This window comes from Schistocerca serialis, chromosome 12 (genome assembly GCF_023864345.2).
Source record: "Schistocerca serialis cubense isolate TAMUIC-IGC-003099 chromosome 12, iqSchSeri2.2, whole genome shotgun sequence".
In the NCBI taxonomy this organism is placed as follows: Eukaryota; Metazoa; Arthropoda; class Insecta; order Orthoptera; family Acrididae; genus Schistocerca; species Schistocerca serialis.
The window spans coordinates 163096341-163116244 of NC_064649.1; the positions used below are offsets into that span (position 1 = coordinate 163096341).

Here is a 19904-nt window from a genome sequence, read left to right on the forward strand (position 1 = left end):
TTTTACTATCGACTCAGTGTGTCTTACATCTGCAAACAATAAAGCAAAAAGTGCAAAGCAGATAATGTTCAGTTATCTGGAATTACTAAATGCAAGATCTGTTGATCCTGCACCAGAGATGACTCTTAACCAAGAATGTAAAAAATTACATTAAATTCACCTCATATACAATTTTCTTAAAGACATTAATTTTGGATATGTTTTGATGGGGTAGCATGTAAAAGCATCTATTAAAAAGATACAATCAGGCATTTCACATGTATTGTAGTTACATAATTTTCTAGAGCTCATAATGAGATGTTAACAGCAAGTTGGTGATGCCCTATGTCACCGTCACCATCAGAAACAAGTTGTAGTGAATCTCATCCGTGTGCACTGCCACTATTTAGTAAAAAAAAATAAAAATAAAAAAAAATAAAATAAATAAATAAATAATAGAGGGAAACATTCCACGTGGGAAAAATATATCTAAAAACAAAGATGATGTAACTTACCAAACGAAAGCGTTGGTTTGTTGATAGACACACTAACAAACACAAACACACACACAAAATTCAAGCTTTCGCAACCCATAGTTGCTTCATCAGGAAAGAGGGAAGGAGAGGGAAAGATGAAAGGATGTGTGTGGGTTTTAAGGGAGAGGGTAAGGAGTCACTCCTATCCCGGGAGCGGAAAGATTTACCTTGGGGGGAAGAAGGGACAGGTAAGTCTTTCTGCTCCCGGGATTGGAATGACTCCTTACCCTCTCCCTTAAAACCCACATCCTTTCGTCTTTCCCTCTCCTTCCCTCTATCCTGATGAAGCAACCATCGGTTGCGAAAGCTTGAATCTTGTGTGTGTGTTTGTGTTTGTTAGTGTCTCTATCAACAAACTAATGCTTTCGTTTGGTAAGTTACACCATCTTTGTACAACACAATTCAATGGCGCTCCACATATAAATTTTTCACATTTGCTGGGTGGATGAGAATTAACTCTCTATTGAAAATTGTTTACAGTTTTTTAATACTTTATTTGCCTCAATTTCATGAAACAAAATACATTCTTATATAAAGAGATAGTCATGACTGAAAAGTTACTTTTATTACAAATAATGTATTTTGCCTGGTTATGGTTTCCTCAGATCTATGAAAGGCTATCAAAGCAATGCTGTTAGTCAGAATGATGGTAACAACCATCTAAAGGGAAACTGGTTGCTGTACCAATCAGCCTATCACAGAATGCAGTAAGGTTTATGAAAAAAAAAAAAAAAAAAAACCATTTTGCTCCTTACAATGGTAGAATTTAGTACATTAAATATTAATTGCATCATGGCAGATATCAGTGGGGGACCGTGGCACAGTGTCTAATCTCGAATGAACAGGTTCAGATGGTGTCAGAGTATAAAATACGGCGATCCGTGGTACCAGTACAGAGATGGTGGTGAAGTGTTAAAGGACCATAATAAATTGCCGTTCAAAGCTAATGGACACAGATTCTCTTATCAGATGTTAGGAGAAACACACATATATATCCATGTAAATTACATACATAAATTGTATGTGCTGCACCTGTGTGACATTGGCTTGAGAACATTCAGCTAACTGTGTAAATTTTTTTGGTATAATTACGTTTTGTTTGAAAATTTTCATTGTTAATATTACTATAGAAATTATTATTATTATTATTATTTCTTTTCTTTCCCAGACGTTATGTCTGGTTAAAAATGGAAAGTGACGTGGACCTTGATCAAGCGTGACTTCCTTTTAACTGTACGGTTTATGTTACATTGCATTTAGGAACTTTCGGGTAATTGGACATGTATCAATAATTACAGATTTCTGTAGTTGTATATATACATTTGAATGTAGCTCTATTGCGTTGATGTACTGGTGGATATTGTGTGGTATGACTCCTGTAGTTGATAGTATAATTGGTATAATGTCAACTTTATCCTGATGCCACATGTCCTTGACTTCCTCAGCCAGTTTGATGTAGTTTTCAATTTTTTCTCCTGTTTTCTTCTGTATATTTGCTGTATTGGGTATGGATATTTTGATTACTTGTGTTAATTTTTTCTTTTTATTGGTGAGTATGATGTCAGGTTTGTTATGTGGTGCTGTTTTATCTGTTATAATGGTTCTGTTCCAGTATAATTTGTATTCATCATTCTCCAGTACATTTTGTGGTGCATACTTGTATGTGGGAATGTGCTGTTTTATTAGTTTATGACGTACGGCAAGTTGTTGATGTATTATTTTTGCTACATTGTCATGTCTTCTGGTGTATTCTGTATTTGCTAGTATTGTACATCCACTTGTGATGTGATTTACTGTTTCTATTTGTTGTTTGCAAAGTCTGCATTTATCTGTTGTGGTATTGGGATCTTTAATAATATGCTTGCTGTAATATCTGGTGTTAATTGTTTGATCTTGTATTGAAATCACGAATCCTTCTGTCTCACTGTATATACTGCCTTTTCTTAGCCACGTGTCGGACGCGTCTCGATCGATGTGTGGCTGTGTTAGATGGTACGAGTGTTTGCCACGTAGTGTTTTCTTTTTCCAATTTACTTTCTTCGTATCTGTCGACGAAGTGAAGAACTCGACTCACATCGATTTCATCGACAGCCTCCTCCGCCCACTCCTCGGCAGCGGTGAGCAGAGCGTGGCCAGAGTCCGCCACGAGGGCGTCATCCTGGACCCCGCCGCCGCCTTCCCCGCCCCCGCAGATCGCGTGCTGTGTCACACTCGGTGGGCTGCCGTGCTGGCCCACAGGTGAACTCGCCTCCTAATAGAAATCAGAAAACTTACTCCTCCGCCTGCACGACGAGCAGATTCAAATCGGAGCAAGGGAGAGAGTGCCGCACTCCGTATACTGCCGCTCGCACCCACCTCGGACTTGACGCTGGGGCTGGACAGGCTGGGCGTCTTGCCGCTGCTGAGCACCCCCTCGCTGCGAGGACTGCCGCCTGCCAAGTCCGCGCCCCCCGGGCCGCCCCCGTCGTCGGCGCTGCCGCCCCCGTCCGAGCCCTTGTGCTTTTTGTTGGCGTAGAACTCGGCACCGTGCACCGTCTTGACGTGCTTGCGCAGCGAGCTGGGGTCGGTGTACCTCTTGGAACAACCTGGGGCTTTGCACACGTACGGCTTCTGCAAAGTCGTGAGAGAGTTCTGTTGTCAGGAGTTCCATTCGGTACATTTTACTGGAAAAAGTGTAGTACAGCCTACACAAAAAACTTATTTTCATTTGCAAATCTGTGGTATGAACTACAGAGATAACATTTTAAAGTGTACTGTAATGTAATGCCAACATTGTGCAGTATTGGAGAATAAGATAACTACAACAAATACAGAATACAATACACACAAGATCCACAGAGCACAATGTACTTGTATATTTCATAGTTGTAATTTGCCTTTTAATTTCTACATTGTCTTTTTAGTTTTGCAGTGGTATTCTTCAATTCTGATTATTTTTCTGTGGTCGTGGTTGATTATACACACAATTCAGTTCAGTTAAGAGGCTTATAATTTTAATCAATAATAAGCAAATGCAAAGCAGCACTTTGTTAATGTCATGTAATTTGTGATACTTTCCTATACATAAGTCAGTTTTATGAAAGTTGTGTTAACTGAAAAGTTGAACATACTACTTACTGTCCTCGGTGGTTTCGGTTTTATGGGAATTAGGTCACTGCCGGAGGCATATTTCTGTGCATAAAATTCATCTCCTAATGCTGGAGATGTCATCAGTTTCTAACGTAACCTCAGCAAGTCAAACTGTTTATATGTATTCACTATGTTTACGATGTCACCAGACCGTTACCTAAACTCGCAGATCCGTGCCGATGTGTGTTAGGAGGGTTGCAGAGGTGAAATGTTGTATTATTTGCTTTCTTTAGTGCTAAGGCCCAAAAACTGTCTAATTTCAATCCTCTGCCTTTTCTGTGACAGTATTTTGTAGTTTTGAATAAATAGTTTGATTTGATGTGAGTTTTTTAAGTTCAGAAATGCTATCGAAGCCACAGAAATATGCATTAGACTTTAAAACAAAAATCACCAAGAACGCAAAATTATGTAAGTAAGAAATATGTTAAATTGAGGAGAGAGAGAGAGAGAGAGAGAGAGAGAGAGACTGACAATAATTCAGCATTGCAATTATATTAGTTTGAAGTCTCAAGTGAATTTTGTAGTTAAATTACTTGTTTATTAAATTGTAATCACAAGTTTTAAAAAGAACTAAACATCATTGACTTGACAAACGTGGAATAAATAAATGTAAAGATTTTATAAATTATGAGTCAAGTAAATTCTTTCAATAAAGATCCCTGGACTCATTTATTCATCAAGCAAGTTAAGTATATATTTTAATTATTATTGTGACGATATCCTTTTTATCGCAATGTATTGGGATGTTTTGCCAACAAAACCACCTGCCACATTAAATTTTTCACAATATTTTAGAATTCAGTAATTAGAGGATGAAACAATGGGTAATTACATTAAAACACATAAATGAATTTTTTTATTTACTATGCATTGCAGAACTCTGCTCAGGTCTTTCCTAGATATATTTTGGGTATTCAGTTTTCTATGCTAGCATTTCAGAATGACCACAAAACACCTAATATTTATCGCTACCAGCTCAAAAAATGACTACTTGTAGTTTAGAAAAGAAATTACTAAAGAACAGATGCCAAAAAGAAACATGTACGTTTTAACACTACTGCCAATAAGGGGGTCAAGCATTTTAAAATGAACTGAAAAGGAACATTTAACTGAGACCTAACTATTTGTAGCTAATGTTATGAGGCCCTGGAAAAAATCAATTTTAAGCATCTCACTCGATTACGTTTGAATACGAGACCAGAATCTTAAGACAACAGTGTTTTTGTCTCTCCACACAATGCGGTTATGAAGTTACAAAAATAGTGCTATTTTTTAAAAATTTATTAATTGTTCTTTACGTGGACACCACAGGAAAAAACACATAATTATGCTTGGATATGGAGTAAATTAAAATTATATTATAAAATGTTGACTTAATTTAGTCACAATACTTCACAAATAAAGACTCATTATAAATGCAGAGAAAGGGGGGGGGGGGGGGTGGATGGGGAGAGAGAGAGAGAGAGAGAATACAATTTTTTCTATACTTCCTACTATGTCCAAAACACATGAGATAATAATGATATTAATTAGTGAGAGCGAGCAGTACTTACCACCTGTCATGCCCCTTAATGCATGAAAAGAAAATGAGTGCTAATTAGACTTGTTTACACGAGATGATATGTTTGGAATTACGTAAAACTTTAACACCTTTTGTTTGAAAGCGTTATTGAACATTTAAACATAAGGCTGTGCTCTGTATTGGCCGAACTAATTTCTTAATGGAAACTTTCAATGAATGTTTACATGAACAAGGTGGGAAAAATGGTTAACTGAAGTCACTGCATCATAAAAGAAATGTTTTCTGTGAGTGCATTCACTGCTTTTAAGTAAGTAGTCCCGGTGGTAGCGGTCACACGTGCACGGAATGCGCTTGCTTGTGGGACTGTGTGTGTGTGTGTTTCCTTTGCTGAATAAGGCTTTGGCCAAAAGCTTTAATATGTAACAGCCCTTTCATTGTGCCTGTCTGCAACTCAACAGGTCATCTCTAATTTATTCTTTTCCAGGTATTACAACTGGAAGCTGTGTGTTTGTCTTAAGGCAGCATGGCTGACAGCATGCAAATATTTGGATTATATTCATCCACTGTTTAAGAGTGAAAGCACTTACAACTTACAACAAATTTTACACATAATGCCAAACCGTTATGAAACATTTTCCTCACTGCCATACCTAAAGCAGTGGTGAAAGGAATGAAGTTTATAGTTTTTGCTGTTCATGTAATACATCTTCAACAACAGGCATGACATTCTAATTTATAATTTCTTTACTACCAACTGTATTTGCAACATAGTTTGCAGACAGAATCCACATATACCTGCAAAATTGTATCATTATATGACAAGCACTTCAGGAGATATGGTGGCACAGACACTGAGAAGCGTGAGAAACTACTTTTTGATTAAAATGGAGTGCCGATTACCCAGACTATATTCGTTCAGTATTTCGTAATGTGAGCACTCGGCAACTTCCAAAATGCTTTACGCACGATTTCGACACTTTCCTAAAATTTTTGTCACCTGCGTCATTACAGTCGAGTATTTAAAACATTAACTCATTTCTAAAGTAATCAGAAATCTGAAGCTGTTTTATATGCAAGTGTTCGATTTTTCAAATACTCGGGGGTTTACTAGTAAGTACAAATACAGCATTTTAGCTTAGCTTCACAAACGTGCAAAACAGTCCACCTTCCCTGCTCGGTTTTCTCAGCCGACACTGTCCTAGTATACACTACAGATTGAGTTTTCACCGTACACTCCATTCGACAAAATAGTAAAAATATTACAGAGGAAATATCGGCGTAAACATCCTCCGAGTGTTCTGTCGTACCACGAGAAATACATTTGCATAATGTTACGTATTCTGTTTGGCGATCGGCTGGCAGAACTGAAGCGAGCAGACACGGTGTCAATTTGCAAGTTTGCAAAGCTAAAGGGCCGTCTTTGGTGGGTTTTATATCTGTATCTGCGTACTGCAAAAATTTTAACTTTAAACAATTAGCTGCAATAAAGATTTTTCCAAAATACACTGTTTCTTATGCGATCAGTTATCAAAACTATTGGGAAATTTGACACTGGCAGATAAAACGATTACCTCTATTCCCTGATAAAAGCATTTGAGAATGGATTCATTACTCTAGGAAGAGAAATTTGTATCAATGAAACTAGCAAATGTTTGGAAAAACACAAAGATATAATTCAGAGTTACTCGTGAGCCACAGCAAACGAGCTAGAAAGCAGACCCAGCACGCAGCACTGCTTACCTCGGTGGAGTGTGTGCGGTTCTGGTGCTTTGCACGGTCCGAGGCATTGCTGAAAGCCTTGCTGCAGCCGGGGTACTCACAAGTGTACGGCTTCTCCCCTGTGTGTGAGCGTAAGTGCGTCTTGAGGTTCTCCAACCGCGAGTACGCCTTGATGCAACCTTCGAACTGCACAAAAGCGTCCCCTTTTGTAATTAAACTTGTCAGTTTTACGGCCTTACTGATTAATAGACAACACAATACACTGTTCTAGAAACAACACACTACATAGGAATGAACTACTTTGTTAATACTGAGATCGCAGTTGTGCCTTTGGTGTAATTTCTTTGGTGTAAGGCGTATGGTGTGGCTGAGCAATTACGAGTAGAAAGATTTGCTAGAATGCAATAATACAGTTTCTAATGAAAATGTGAATAAATGGTAATAGTATTAAAATTGGATGTTGAAGTTAATTCTAAAAAATCCAGGCACCTAACTGAATGACTAGAATCAACAATATTGAGAGCACTGATCCAAAAAAGTACATAAAATTTATGTTGTGTTTACTGTTCTTGAACAATTTTAAATACAGGGTTATTACAAATGATTGAATTCACAGCTCTACAATAACTTTATTATTTGAGATATTTTCACAATGCTTTGCACACACATACAAAAACTCAAAAAGTTTTTTTAGGCAAATGTTCGATATGTGCCCCTTTAGTGATTCGGCAGACATCAAGCCGGTAATCAAATTCCTCCAACACTCGGCGCAGCATGTCCCCATCAATGAGTTCGAAAGCATCGTTGATGCGAGCTCGCAGTTCTGGCACGTTTCTTGGTAGAGGAGGTTTAAACACTGAATCTTTCACATCACTATGCGTGAAACTTGCCCGCACGCGTTCAACCGTTTCTTCGCTCACTGCAGGCCGACCTGTTGATTTCCCCTTTCAGAGGCATCCAGAAGCTTTAAACTGCGCATACCATCGCCGAATGGAGTTAGCAGTTGGTGGATTTTTGTTAACTTCGTCCTGAAGTGTCGTTGTTCTGTTATGACTGACTGATGTGAGTGCATTTCAAGCACGACATACGCTTTCTCGGCTCCTGTCGCCATTTTGTCTCACTGCGCTCTCGAGCGCTCTGGCGGCAGAACCTGAAGTGCGGCTTCAGCCGAACAAAACTTTATGAGTTTTTCTACGTATCTGTAGTGTGTCGTGACCATATGTCAATGAATGGAGCTACAGTGAATTCATGAAATCGCTTCAATCATTTGTAATAGCCCTGTATATTGCACCGAGCTTGGTATTTTGGAGTAAACTGTAACTACAGTTGAAACCAGACTAAATTCAGTAGTTGAGAATGAGCTTTACAAATGGTGGAGTTGAGCTGGGACTATATTTACACTTTATACAGTCACGTTCAAGTTTTCATAAGATGAGTAAATTATCTAGGCACAGAAAAATTACATATTTATCATCTTTGAAGATGGAAACACTCTAGCACGATGAATGGGATAGTTGAAAATGAACTACAGTCAGAAACAATTTAAGAGGAGCATTTTATACGCTGCAGGTTGCAGCTGCATTTAAACAATACAATATCCGTATCAGATGTTTGACTGTTTATGACGTACAATGGCTAGAATGAATTTCAGTACATTACTGGAAGCATATTCCACATATCACTTGAAAAGGAAATGTGTGCTGTGGTATGCTAGTGACAATGACCACAATAAGTAAATGTGTCAGTCTAAGTGAACAAGTAGTGTAGAAACACAGTGTGATCAGCAAAATGTTGTGTCTGTTGCACAGTAGCATATGTCATTGCAATTTTTGTTTACATAAATACACAAGTAGCTAGTAACAGGGTACTGCGTTCACCTGCAATAAGTTGTGACGACACGATATTCTGCCAAGTAACTAGATGACTGGACAAGTAACCGTAATTACAATATTAAATGTTTCATACGAATGAAATCCGTACAGGACTATTTTGCTTTGAGCCACACACTAAGCAGATGGCTAGTCATATTACATAATACATTCTTCATTCCCTCATTCACACATCAAGTTCTGTAAATCCAAACACAATACAGAGTCCCCCAGAACATGGAATGAGTGAAGTTTTATATTATGAAGAAATAGACTGATGCACACAATACGGAGCAGACGTCGAGTCGTAGACAGGCACAACAAAAAGATTGCTCAATCTCAGCAGCCAGTGACTGTGGTCACGTGTACGAGGGTTGTACGATAGTCTTTTTATTTCGTAAGAAGGCCTTTCGGGCAAAAACCTTAAATGTATAGCACTCTTTTCACTGTGTCAGTCTGCGGCTCAACATTTGCTCTACACGGTGAGTAGTAATTTATCCTCTTCGTAGTACTGTTGTTATTCCATCCTGGTCTTTACACTGTTTGAAGTTCTACATTAACAGCCAGAAGCTAGCACTGCCAGCTACTTCTCTACAGTGTACAAACAACAACTTATCACTGGTGCTAATCCATTCAAAAACAGCTACAGTACTCAGTTCTTTTTATGTGGTACTTTAAGGAAATCATTTTAATGTTACACAGAATGCTATCAGTTGTATGGCAAACTCAGAATGCATAGTACAAAAGTTAGTTAATCAAAATGTTCATTCTCGAGTGAGGTGCTCTCACAAATTGCAGTTGTGGCTAATGAGGTGTCATTTTACTGTCTGCTGGCAACTTGTCAGAAACCTTGTGTTCCAGAGCATAAAACTCCTTCTGAACACTAGAAAGGGAAGCATAGTCCATATGGAAATTATTTCTATTTATAGTGTGGAACCTCGTACATCAAACGTTCACTGAACTCCGCTCGCAAGACCTGTAAATGATATTTCTTTGGAATTGCATAAGATGGGCTTTTTCAAGTTCAAGGTTTAAGGTACTGGCTCTGAACCAGTTGTACACCTGTTTATTTTCGTGGCTGCAATTTGTACGGATGTATTTGGGCCTTTTATCAATATTCTTATGCTATCATGAAACCTCACAATTTTGAAAGGCCCTCTAATGTCCTATGTAAATCATTTATGCAGGCAAACAACAGGAATGTGAAAAACACTATACCTTGTAGCAAACAATATTTAAAGTTTCCCAGCTGTGAATTTCATTTCATTTCTATTGCAAGAGTTACTAATGTGAACCTCTGATTTTTACTGTCCATGTACATATGTGTAATATTTGCAGGAAATGCCCATGTGACTGTTAAGTATAAGTTATTTTCCCAATTGGTGCAGGAAAAACTTTAAGACATACTGAGGTGGTTGCAAACTGCAGGACAGCAGGAGAAATCCACATTAGTAGCAATGTTACACATTCATTTTTATTCTTTGTTTCATTACTTATTTTCATTTCCTTTTTAATTAGTGATGAGTTTTTTTCCACACACACACACACACACACACACACACACACACACTGTTAAGCTATTTAGTTGGGAAACTGTTAGTAATTGCAAATATGCAGAAAAGATTAACAATTCACTTCCTAATACTGGTGTGAGCTAATCAAGAGGTTACATCAGACTTTGGCAGACATATTACTATTTTATTTCTGTCTCAGAATGTTCCATTAACACCAGGGAGAAATGGTCATTCATATGTACACAGAGTGCGGCGTGTCGTGCCGTTGCATCAGCACACTGACAAGAGAATTGGAATGAGCTGGGTATACGACACTGAAGCAGCGATCACACTGCCAGCAGTGAGATTCTACGAACAGGAGGCAGCAGTCGTAAAAGCGTCCTCAGCATAATAGACCCCGCATGACCGGCAAGCGGTAGCAGGCGGCACGTGGCGACCTTCGCAGCCGCGGCCTCGCCGCATGCAGACGGCCCTCATTTCGGTGAGGACGCGCGTGTCCGACCTCGGCCGTTCGGGCCGGCCATGAAAACAGTTGGCTGCATCCTGTTGCACTGCTGTGACGGGCAGTCGGTACTTATTGAGACAGCTGATTAATGAACTATCTGACACCAAATTCACACAGGAATAGCCGATACACTTTCTAGTAACATATGCGACACACTGCAATTTTTATTACACTGATGTACCTTCCAGAACACTTTTATATGTAGCACAGTCTGAAAAAAGTTTGATGCCTTGAACGACCACAAACTGGAACAAAAAAGAATCGGGGCTAAAATAATGGTTATGGATAACAATAACTGTGTGTGGCTCAATGGCTGGGTGCAAGTTGGTTGGTTGGTTGGATACAGGGAGCAAACTACTGGGTCGTCAGTCCCTTTTTCCTCAAACAGATAGAGCTACACGATTGTACCTTAGAGATGGCCTATCGTGGAAAACCCGGGGGAAGAAGAGCCCGAGGTCTACCAAAGCTCAACAGAGGGTAGGTAATGGACAAAAAAGAAGAAACGGGGGCTATAGGAAGAAAGGCAGGCAAGGCGCTGTATCTAGGATCGGCTGGAAGCCCCCGAAAGCAGAATGTGATGAGGTCACGTACATCCCCCACCCCCTGCCACTTACCAGAGGTGCCAGACTCAGAAACTGCCCAGGAAAAATTAGCAATGCGGACAGGGCAAGATGAGCAGAGAGAGTTATAAGGCAAACAAGTCGAACAGACGACACAAGAGAGAGGATGGACGAGCTGGGTCAAGTCTTTCAGTTGCACATTACTTCGGCAACTCGTGTGTCCCGAGTCTACCCCAATTATCCAAATGGGCACAGGGACGGACAATTTAACACAGAATTGGTACCAGGTGTCATTCCTATTGACTCCTAACCTCACCGAGAAGTGAGGACCAGATTAAAGGCAGACCGAAAACTTCCACAGTCCAATTGTAATTCAATCCCACGACCACCTGTGATTGCAGGCACTAGACTGCCAGACCCAGTGTAGTGATAGGGTAAGTAGAACACACGAGGAAGACCAAAAATCATAACACGAAGTATCGTACGATGGTGAATGAAATGTAAGCTACGAGTTTTCATTTTATGTGCATTTCTGTAAACTGAGAGTGGCGCGATATCTGCTCATCACTTTTGTTTCCGCCGGTCGTTCTCAGCAACTATGACATCGTCTTTAGGCGGAATCACAATGTCCGAACAAGACATGCCGTCATCTGTTCCAAAACACATTATAATCCAGTTTCTCACAACAGAGGGTGTACAACAGTCTGAAATTTTGAAAAGACTTGCGGCACACCTCGAGGGCAGTGCCCCGAGATAGACCCGAGTGTTTGCACGGCGCAAACTGTTTTTACGAGGACGAGAAACAGTCGAGAATGCAGTGGACCGAAGTCGCTAGAGGATCAGCATGACTGAGGAGGATATTTGCACTGTTCGTCAGCTTACTGAAGACAATCACCAAATAAGAGTTGGTGACATTGCTATGAGGTTAGCATAAGCTACAATAGTGCTCAGGCAGTCATTATTGACAATCTTCAATTTTGGAGTGTGTCCGCAAGGTGGATGCCTCATCTTCTCAGCGCAGATCACAAATCTTGCTTTTTTAAGGTGTGCAAAATGCTAAGACATGCCACCAGTCTGAAGGGGAACATTTCTTGCACCAAATTGTGAGCTGCGTTGAAATGTGGGAGCACCATTATGACCTGCAATCGAAAAAAAAAGCTACACGAAATGGCACAAAAAGTAGAAATCTTCATCTGTCAAAGCAGAAAACGGTCTCTACACGGAGTAGGCTCTTGCAACAGCCTTGTTTGATTTTAAAGGAATTGTTCCCATCAGTTATCACTATGAATGCCACACAGTGAATGCTGCGTACCACTGCCAACTTTTGGAGCAAAGAAAGTGTGGTTATTGTCAGAAAAGTCTGGGATACGAACGTGCTTCACGACAATGCTTGACGCCACAGTGTTGTCCAAAATCGACAAAAAATCAAAAATATTCTGGACCGTACTAGAACATCCTGATACTGTCCGGACTTTTCACCCTGCGATTCTGATTTGTTTGGACCCTTAAAAGAAGCTGTCAGATGACACAGATTTGACAACGATGCCGCTGTCAAAGCATTCGTGTGCAACTGGCTGCTGTCACAGCCACATTCATTTTACTAACGTGGGGTCAAGAAACTGCCTATCAACTGGGGAAAATTGTGTTTCCTCTTCAAAAGAGTAAGTAGAATGGTAAGTCCATGTGCATGAGTTTTTCTAAAGCTTAAATGAACTTATAAAATAAAAAATTCACCCTTGTACTAATACAAATAATACAAGCAAATGAATTTTGCTACTTGATAACAGATTAATCATTATTTAACATCATCTGAAGTAATTTAATGATCTGCAACAATTCATCAACTCATATCTTATGCACAGTTATGATTCTGCACAAACTGAAACTTTGTGTGTATGTTTTTCTTCGGCCAATGCAGTAAATTCGAATCTAGGAAGACAGAAATTCATTTTTGTATAAAATACATACTATTTTAAAACAGAAGTTTCTAGAAAACATTGAAAAATGTCGAAGTCAGCCATTCACAATGTAAACAGTTTGGACATTAACACTATTTAACATAACTTTAAAGACATTTCTTTGTTTGAAATAAAAACTTTTAGCAACGAAACATCAGGAAATGTAGGAAACTGAAATAGTTAATTACGTAACTGCAACTTGCACGTGGTTGCAAGTGAGTGTCAAAATCACACATTTTATTCAGGAATTTTTTTCTGTTTAACAAAATTATTAATTCAGATAGGTGTTGTTTACGGAGAATAGACATCGCACTTAAAACATTATGAAGTTTTATTTCTTTCTTGTAAACAAGGATGTGTTAAAATTGTACTTGTGGAAACTTTATCCAAATTATTCATTCATATAAGCATCGATGGAGGGCAGTGTCTGTCAGTTACTCACTGGTTGTTGAGAAGTTGTCAATTTTTATTGGTTTATTTGAAACAAAAATGTATGATTTTTCAATAGTTTATGTAAAAATTTAACTCTTAAGTGATGACACAATACATGACTAAATGACATGAGAAATGATGATACACTGAGTAGTTTGAACTATAGTCTGGACCTCTCACCAACCATAGACAACATGCCAACATTTTCTTGTAGAACAAATTTTGAAATTCTTATGGGCTCATTAGAACGCCAAGGCACTAGTTTGTGGCAAACTTACCTCACTTGAGACAATGTGAGAATTCAAGATCATTAGAGACTTGTTGTTGTTGTTGTGGTCTTCAGTCCTGAGACTGGTTTGATGCAGCTCTCCATGCTACTCTATCCTGTGCAAGCTTTTTCATCACCCAGTACTTACTGCAACCTACATCCTTCTGAATCTGCTTAGTGTATTCATCTCTTGGTCTCCCCCTACGATTTTTACCCTCCACGCTGCCCTCCAATACTAAATTGGTGATCCCTTGATGCCTCAGAACATGTCCTACCAACCGATCCCTTCTTCTGGTCAAGTTGTGCCACGAACTTCTCTTCTCCCCAATCCTATTCAATACTTCCTCATTAGTTATGTGATCTACCCATCTAATCTTCAGCATTCTTCTGTAGCACCACATTTCGAAAGCTTCTATTCTCTTCTTGTCCAAACTATTTATCGTCCATGTTTCACTTCCATACATGGCTACACTCCATACGAATACTTTCAGAAATGACTTTCTGACACTTAAATCAATACTGGATGTTAACAAATTTCTCTTCTTCAGAAATGCTTTCCTTGCCATTGCCAGCCTACATTTTATATCCTCTCTACTTCTACCATCATCAGTTATTTTGCTCCCCAAATAGCAAAACTCCTTTACTACTTTAAGTGTCTCATTTCCTAATCTAATTCCCTTAGCATCACCCGACTTAATTAGACTACATTCCATTATCCTTGTTTTGCTTTTGTTGATGTTCATCTTATATCCTCCTTTCAAGACACTGTCCATTCCATTCAACTGCTCTTCCAAGTCCTTTGCTGTCTCTGACAGAATTACAATGTCATCAGCGAACCTCAAAGTTTTTATTTCTTCTCCATGAATTTTAATACCTACTCCGAATTTTTCTTTTGTTTCCTTTACTGCTTGCTCAATATACAGATTGAACAACATCGGGGACAGGCTACAACCCTGTCTTACTCCCTTCCCAACCACTGCTTCCCTTTCATGTCCCTCGACTCTTATAACTGCCATCTGGTTTCTGTACAAATTGTAAATAGCCTTTCGCTCCCTGTATTTTACCCCTGCCACCTTTAGAATTTGAAAGAGAGTATTCCAGTCAACATTGTCAAAAGCTTTCTCTAAGTCTACAAATGCTAGAAACGTAGGTTTGCCTTTCCTTAATCTTTCTTCTAAGATAAGTCGTAAGGTCAGTATTGCCTCACGTGTTCCAGTGTTTCTACGGAATCCAAACTGATCTTCCCCGAGGTTGGCTTCTACTAGTTTTTCCATTCGTCTGTAAAGAATTCGTGTTAGTATTTTGCAGCTGTGACTTATTAAGCTGATAGTTCGGTAATTTTCACATCTGTCAACACCTGCTTTCTTTGGGACTGGAATTATTATATTCTTCTTGAAGTCTGAGGGTATTTCGCCTGTTTCATACATCTTGCTCACCAGATGGTAGAGTTTTGTCAGGACTGGCTCTCCCAAGGCCGTCAGTAGTTCCAATGGAATATTGTCTACTCCGGGGGACTTGTTTCGACTCAGGTCTTTCAGTGCTCTGTCAAACTCTTCACGCAGTATCGTATCTCCCATTTCATCTTCATCTACATCCTCTTCCATTTCCATAATATTGTCCTCAAGTACATCGCCCTTGTATAGACCCTCTATATATTCCTTCCACCTTTCTACTTTCCCTTCTTTGCTTAGAACTGGGTTTCCATCTGAGCTCTTGATATTCATACAAGTCGTTCTCTTATCTCCAAAGGTCTCTTTAATTTTCCTGTAGGCGGTATCTATCTTACCCCTAGTGAGATAGGCCTCTACATCCTTACATTTGTCCTCTAGCCATCCCTGCTTAGCCATTTTGCACTTCCTGTCGATCTCATTTTTGAGACGTTTGTATTCCTTTTTGCCTGTTTCACTTACTGCATTTTTATATTTTCTCCTTTCAACAATTAAATTCAATATTTCTTCTGTTACCCAAGGATTTCTACTAGCCCTCGTCTTTTTACCTACTTGATCCTCTGCTGCCTTCACTACTTCATCCCTCAAAGCTACCCATTCTTCTTCTACTGTATTTATTTCCCCCATTCCTGTCAATTGCTCCCTTATGCTCTCCTTGAATCTCTGTACAACCTCTGGTTCTTTTAGTTTATCCAGGTCCCATCTCCTTAAATTTCCACCTTTTTGCAGTTTCTTTAGTTTTAATCTACAGGTCATAACCAATAGATTGTGGTCAGAGTCCACATCTGCCCCTGGAAATGTCTTACAATTTAAAACCTGGTTCCTAAATCTCTGTCTTACCATTATATAATCTATCTGATACCTTTTAGTATCTCCAGGGTTCTTCCATGTATACAATCTTCTTTCATGATTCTTAAACCAAGTGTTAGTTATGATTATGTTGTGCTCTGTGCAAAATTCTACCAGGCGGCTTCCTCTTTCATTTCTGTCCCCCAATCCATATTCACCTACTATGTTTCCTTCTGTCCCTTTTCCTACATTCGAATTCCAGTCACCCATGACTATTACATTTTTGTCTCCCTTCACAATCTGAATAATTTCTTTTATTTCATCATACATTTCTTCAATTTCTTCGTCATCTGCAGAGCTAGTTGGCATATAAACTTGAACTACTGTAGAAGGTGTGGGCTTCGTATCTATCTTGGCCACAATAATGTGTTCACTATGCTGTTTGTAGTAGCTTACCCCGCATTCCTATTTTCCTATTCATTATTAAACCTACTCCTGCATTACCCCTATTTGATTTTGTGTTTATAACCCTGTAGTCACCTGACCAGAAGTCTTGTTCCTCCTGCCACCGAACTTCACTAATTCCCACTATATCTAACTTCAACCTATCCATTTCCCTTTTTAAATTTTCTAACCTACCTGCCCGATTAAGGGATCTGACATTCCACGCTCCGATCCGTAGAACGCCAGTTTTCTTTCTCCTGATAACGACATCCTCTTGAATAGTCCCCGCCCGGAGATCCGAATGGGGGACTATTTTACCTCCGGAATATTTTACCCAAGAGGACGCCATCATCATGTAATCATACAGTAAAGCTGCATGCCCTCGGGAAAAATTAGAGACTTGGAAGGAGGAATAGCAACAGATGGCCAGCATAAGAAAAAGACAGGGTGGAGAGGAAATTTCCCAGAATGCCTCAGCAAGAAGGGTCGGATTGCAGGATTCTGACAACCACGATATTCAATCTAAACTGAAAACCGATAAGTTTTAACATTGCTGACAATGGCCAACTGGCACGGATTCCAAAAATATCAATCGTGCAAAACCCAACTATCATTTTTCTCACATGACATCCTGACAGCCACGGATCAAGGCAGTCTCAGTCCCTAAAAAGCATTGTCACATGGATTAAAATCGTGACAGAACAGTAACAACACACATTCCGTAATGCCAGGTAGTTGCTTGCGTACTGTGGTTACAACACTGGTGCCAGTAGCACAATACAGAAGTGATGACACCACATTCCAGGATATACGTGGTTACTATTTTATCATGATTTTAATCCGTGTGACAGTGCCACTTATGGTAACATATTTTAACTGCTTCCTCTGGGTTTTTTTTTTTTTTTTTTTTTTTTTTTTTTTTTTTTTTTTTTTGTAAAATATGCACATTTCTGTATTTAGACCAATCTGAAGACGATGAAAATCAATAACTGAATAAACAGATATTTGCAATCTGTGACTATCGTGGTATTTACAAAAAAATGTGTAACACCAGCTTGCTGTCGCCTTCACAGCATCTACGTCACCCCCCCCCCCCCCCCCCCATAGTGTGTTTCATGGACTGCACTAAGTGATGACTCTAGGAAAATTCTAAAAACTGCTACAATCACTCACACAGTTGCAGCAGACACAGAGGTGTTTAAGCAACTGTTAATACCCACTGCATTCAGAATAAAACATGAAGCCATCACTGGTACAATGAAATATACCACGCACTTCACTGTGTTTGCCAAGTACAGATGCAGATACAGAAAGCACGTGCTCTTAACAAATACATCTGCATTTGACAAGTGTCAACTTGAAAGGTGTGGCCGACTTCACATGTCGGTCACTACTCACCGTACACTTGTGCGGCTTCTCCCCGGTGTGCCGGCGCATGTGGACGACCAGCATGTACTGCGCCTTGAACGGCTTCTCGGCCCGCGAGCAGCCCTCCCAGCGACAGACGAACGACTTCTTGTTCGTGTGGATGTGATCGTTGTTGATGTGCTGCGAACAAATTGCCGGCATTACAGACGTGGGGCGTAGTTGCGTGTGATACTTCTGTAGCACAATTACACTTAGTTTATTACTTTTGTAAGCTAAACATTTGAAATGTGATGAAATCGGTGACTCGTACACGTTCATTTCTTTGTGCATCTCTTTGTTAAGTAATTTTTCAGAATTTTGTCTCGACTTACTAAGTTTTCAATCAATCGGATTTCCTTCTTCTTAAAAAACCTTACAGTCGGGGGCCCAGATTTGATTATATATACTTCTCCATTATATATGGTTTTGGTCTCCAGACCCCATTATTAGGTATCATAAGAATACATTTAAGAAAACTCACAGGGTGACATAAAATCTGTGACTTCAAACAGCATAAAATCTATCAAATTACTGTTGTAAAGCAGTAAAATGTATTACACGGTCAACCGTACCGAACACAATTAGCCTTCCTCCTACATACGCTCTCTAGTTCCAGTGTTTCCTCCACATGCAGGAAGAAAATACGTAGAGTGCTTCCGAACATGACGTTTTGCCTGAACTATATATTTAAAATTAAGATTTGCTACATTTCATAATTGACAAAGTAATATATTTTACTACTCGACAACAGTGATTTATGATAGATTTTATGTTCTTATGCCACATTTTTTAATATTGCCGTACACACTGTTTTGAATTACCTTAAGATGCCTGATGGTGTTCTCGAGAATGAAACCTGTTGAGAAGAAGTGTTTGTCTGCAGAGCTTGAACAGTTGAACTATGATATTTTTTTAAATACTTACTAGCTGTCACGTACCACAGTCACAATACATGTTTCCCTCTTGTATCTACCTCATTATGGTATCTGACATCATTACACTTTCTGCAAATCAAATCTGAAACATAATGGTTTCATATAACTTCATTTCAAAATGCATAGTCCTCTCTTTTTTTTACATCAGTGCCTTCCAACATTCTACATTTTAGAAGTATGTTTCTTCCTTGGAGAAGCCATTGATGCCCAGGGACTTCAGAACCTCATTCCGAGTTCTTGAGGTACCTGTAGGTCATTTTCGTTTGTTTAGAATTGCGTAATATGATTTTTTTAAGTTTAGGGATAAGGTGCTCACAATGAAGCTGTTGTAATACGGCAACCTTTTTTTTTCTTAAAAAAAAAAAAAAAATTAACGACCCGTGCGGTATTAACGCGCGCAAATAAAGTTGACACTCGACGCGATATATGCGATTGCAGTCTTTCTCGGCGTGTTCCACTGATGAATTCTCGAGTTATCAGCCGAGTCGTGGCGTCGTATTGTCGCGACGTTTCAGTGAATTTCGTACCCATCATTTCGCCAGAAGAATTCATCACTGGGCGCGATGGCTGATGGGAGCGACCGTAAAGGCATTTACAGCCACCGCACCGAGTGTCAACTTTGTTTGTGCAAGTATTACATGCCCATCTTCAAAAGTCCTACAGGAGATAAACAATAATAAATACATAATACCATGGTTCGCATTTGCAGTTTTGTGTAGTTTTGTCCAGTACTTACGTTTAACTTTTTATTTTCGGAAAATTTACTATAGTCTGTAACTAGTTTTCAGCACATCTTTGGAGAATGGGGTCAATTCTAGTGTCCGATACCACCCGTCGGCTTTGACCAATGACGTAATGTGCTACGTTATTTTGTTTGTGCCACAGATTGCT

The 19904-nt window shown here is 39.3% G+C and overlaps 1 protein-coding gene across 1 annotated transcript in view; it reads right to left on the reverse strand.

The window, feature by feature from the left end:
• Window positions 1-19904, reverse strand: part of LOC126428019 (transcriptional activator cubitus interruptus) — a gene marked incomplete at its 5' end in the record, with an annotated part of 197882 nt that overhangs the window by 32066 nt on the left and 145912 nt on the right. The window contains 4 exons of the mRNA XM_050089899.1: window positions 2590-2766; window positions 2871-3125; window positions 6907-7071; window positions 18070-18219. Coding sequence (XP_049945856.1) covers window positions 2590-2766; window positions 2871-3125; window positions 6907-7071; window positions 18070-18219 — 747 coding nt within the window. The remainder of the gene's footprint in view (window positions 1-2589; window positions 2767-2870; window positions 3126-6906; window positions 7072-18069; window positions 18220-19904) is intronic.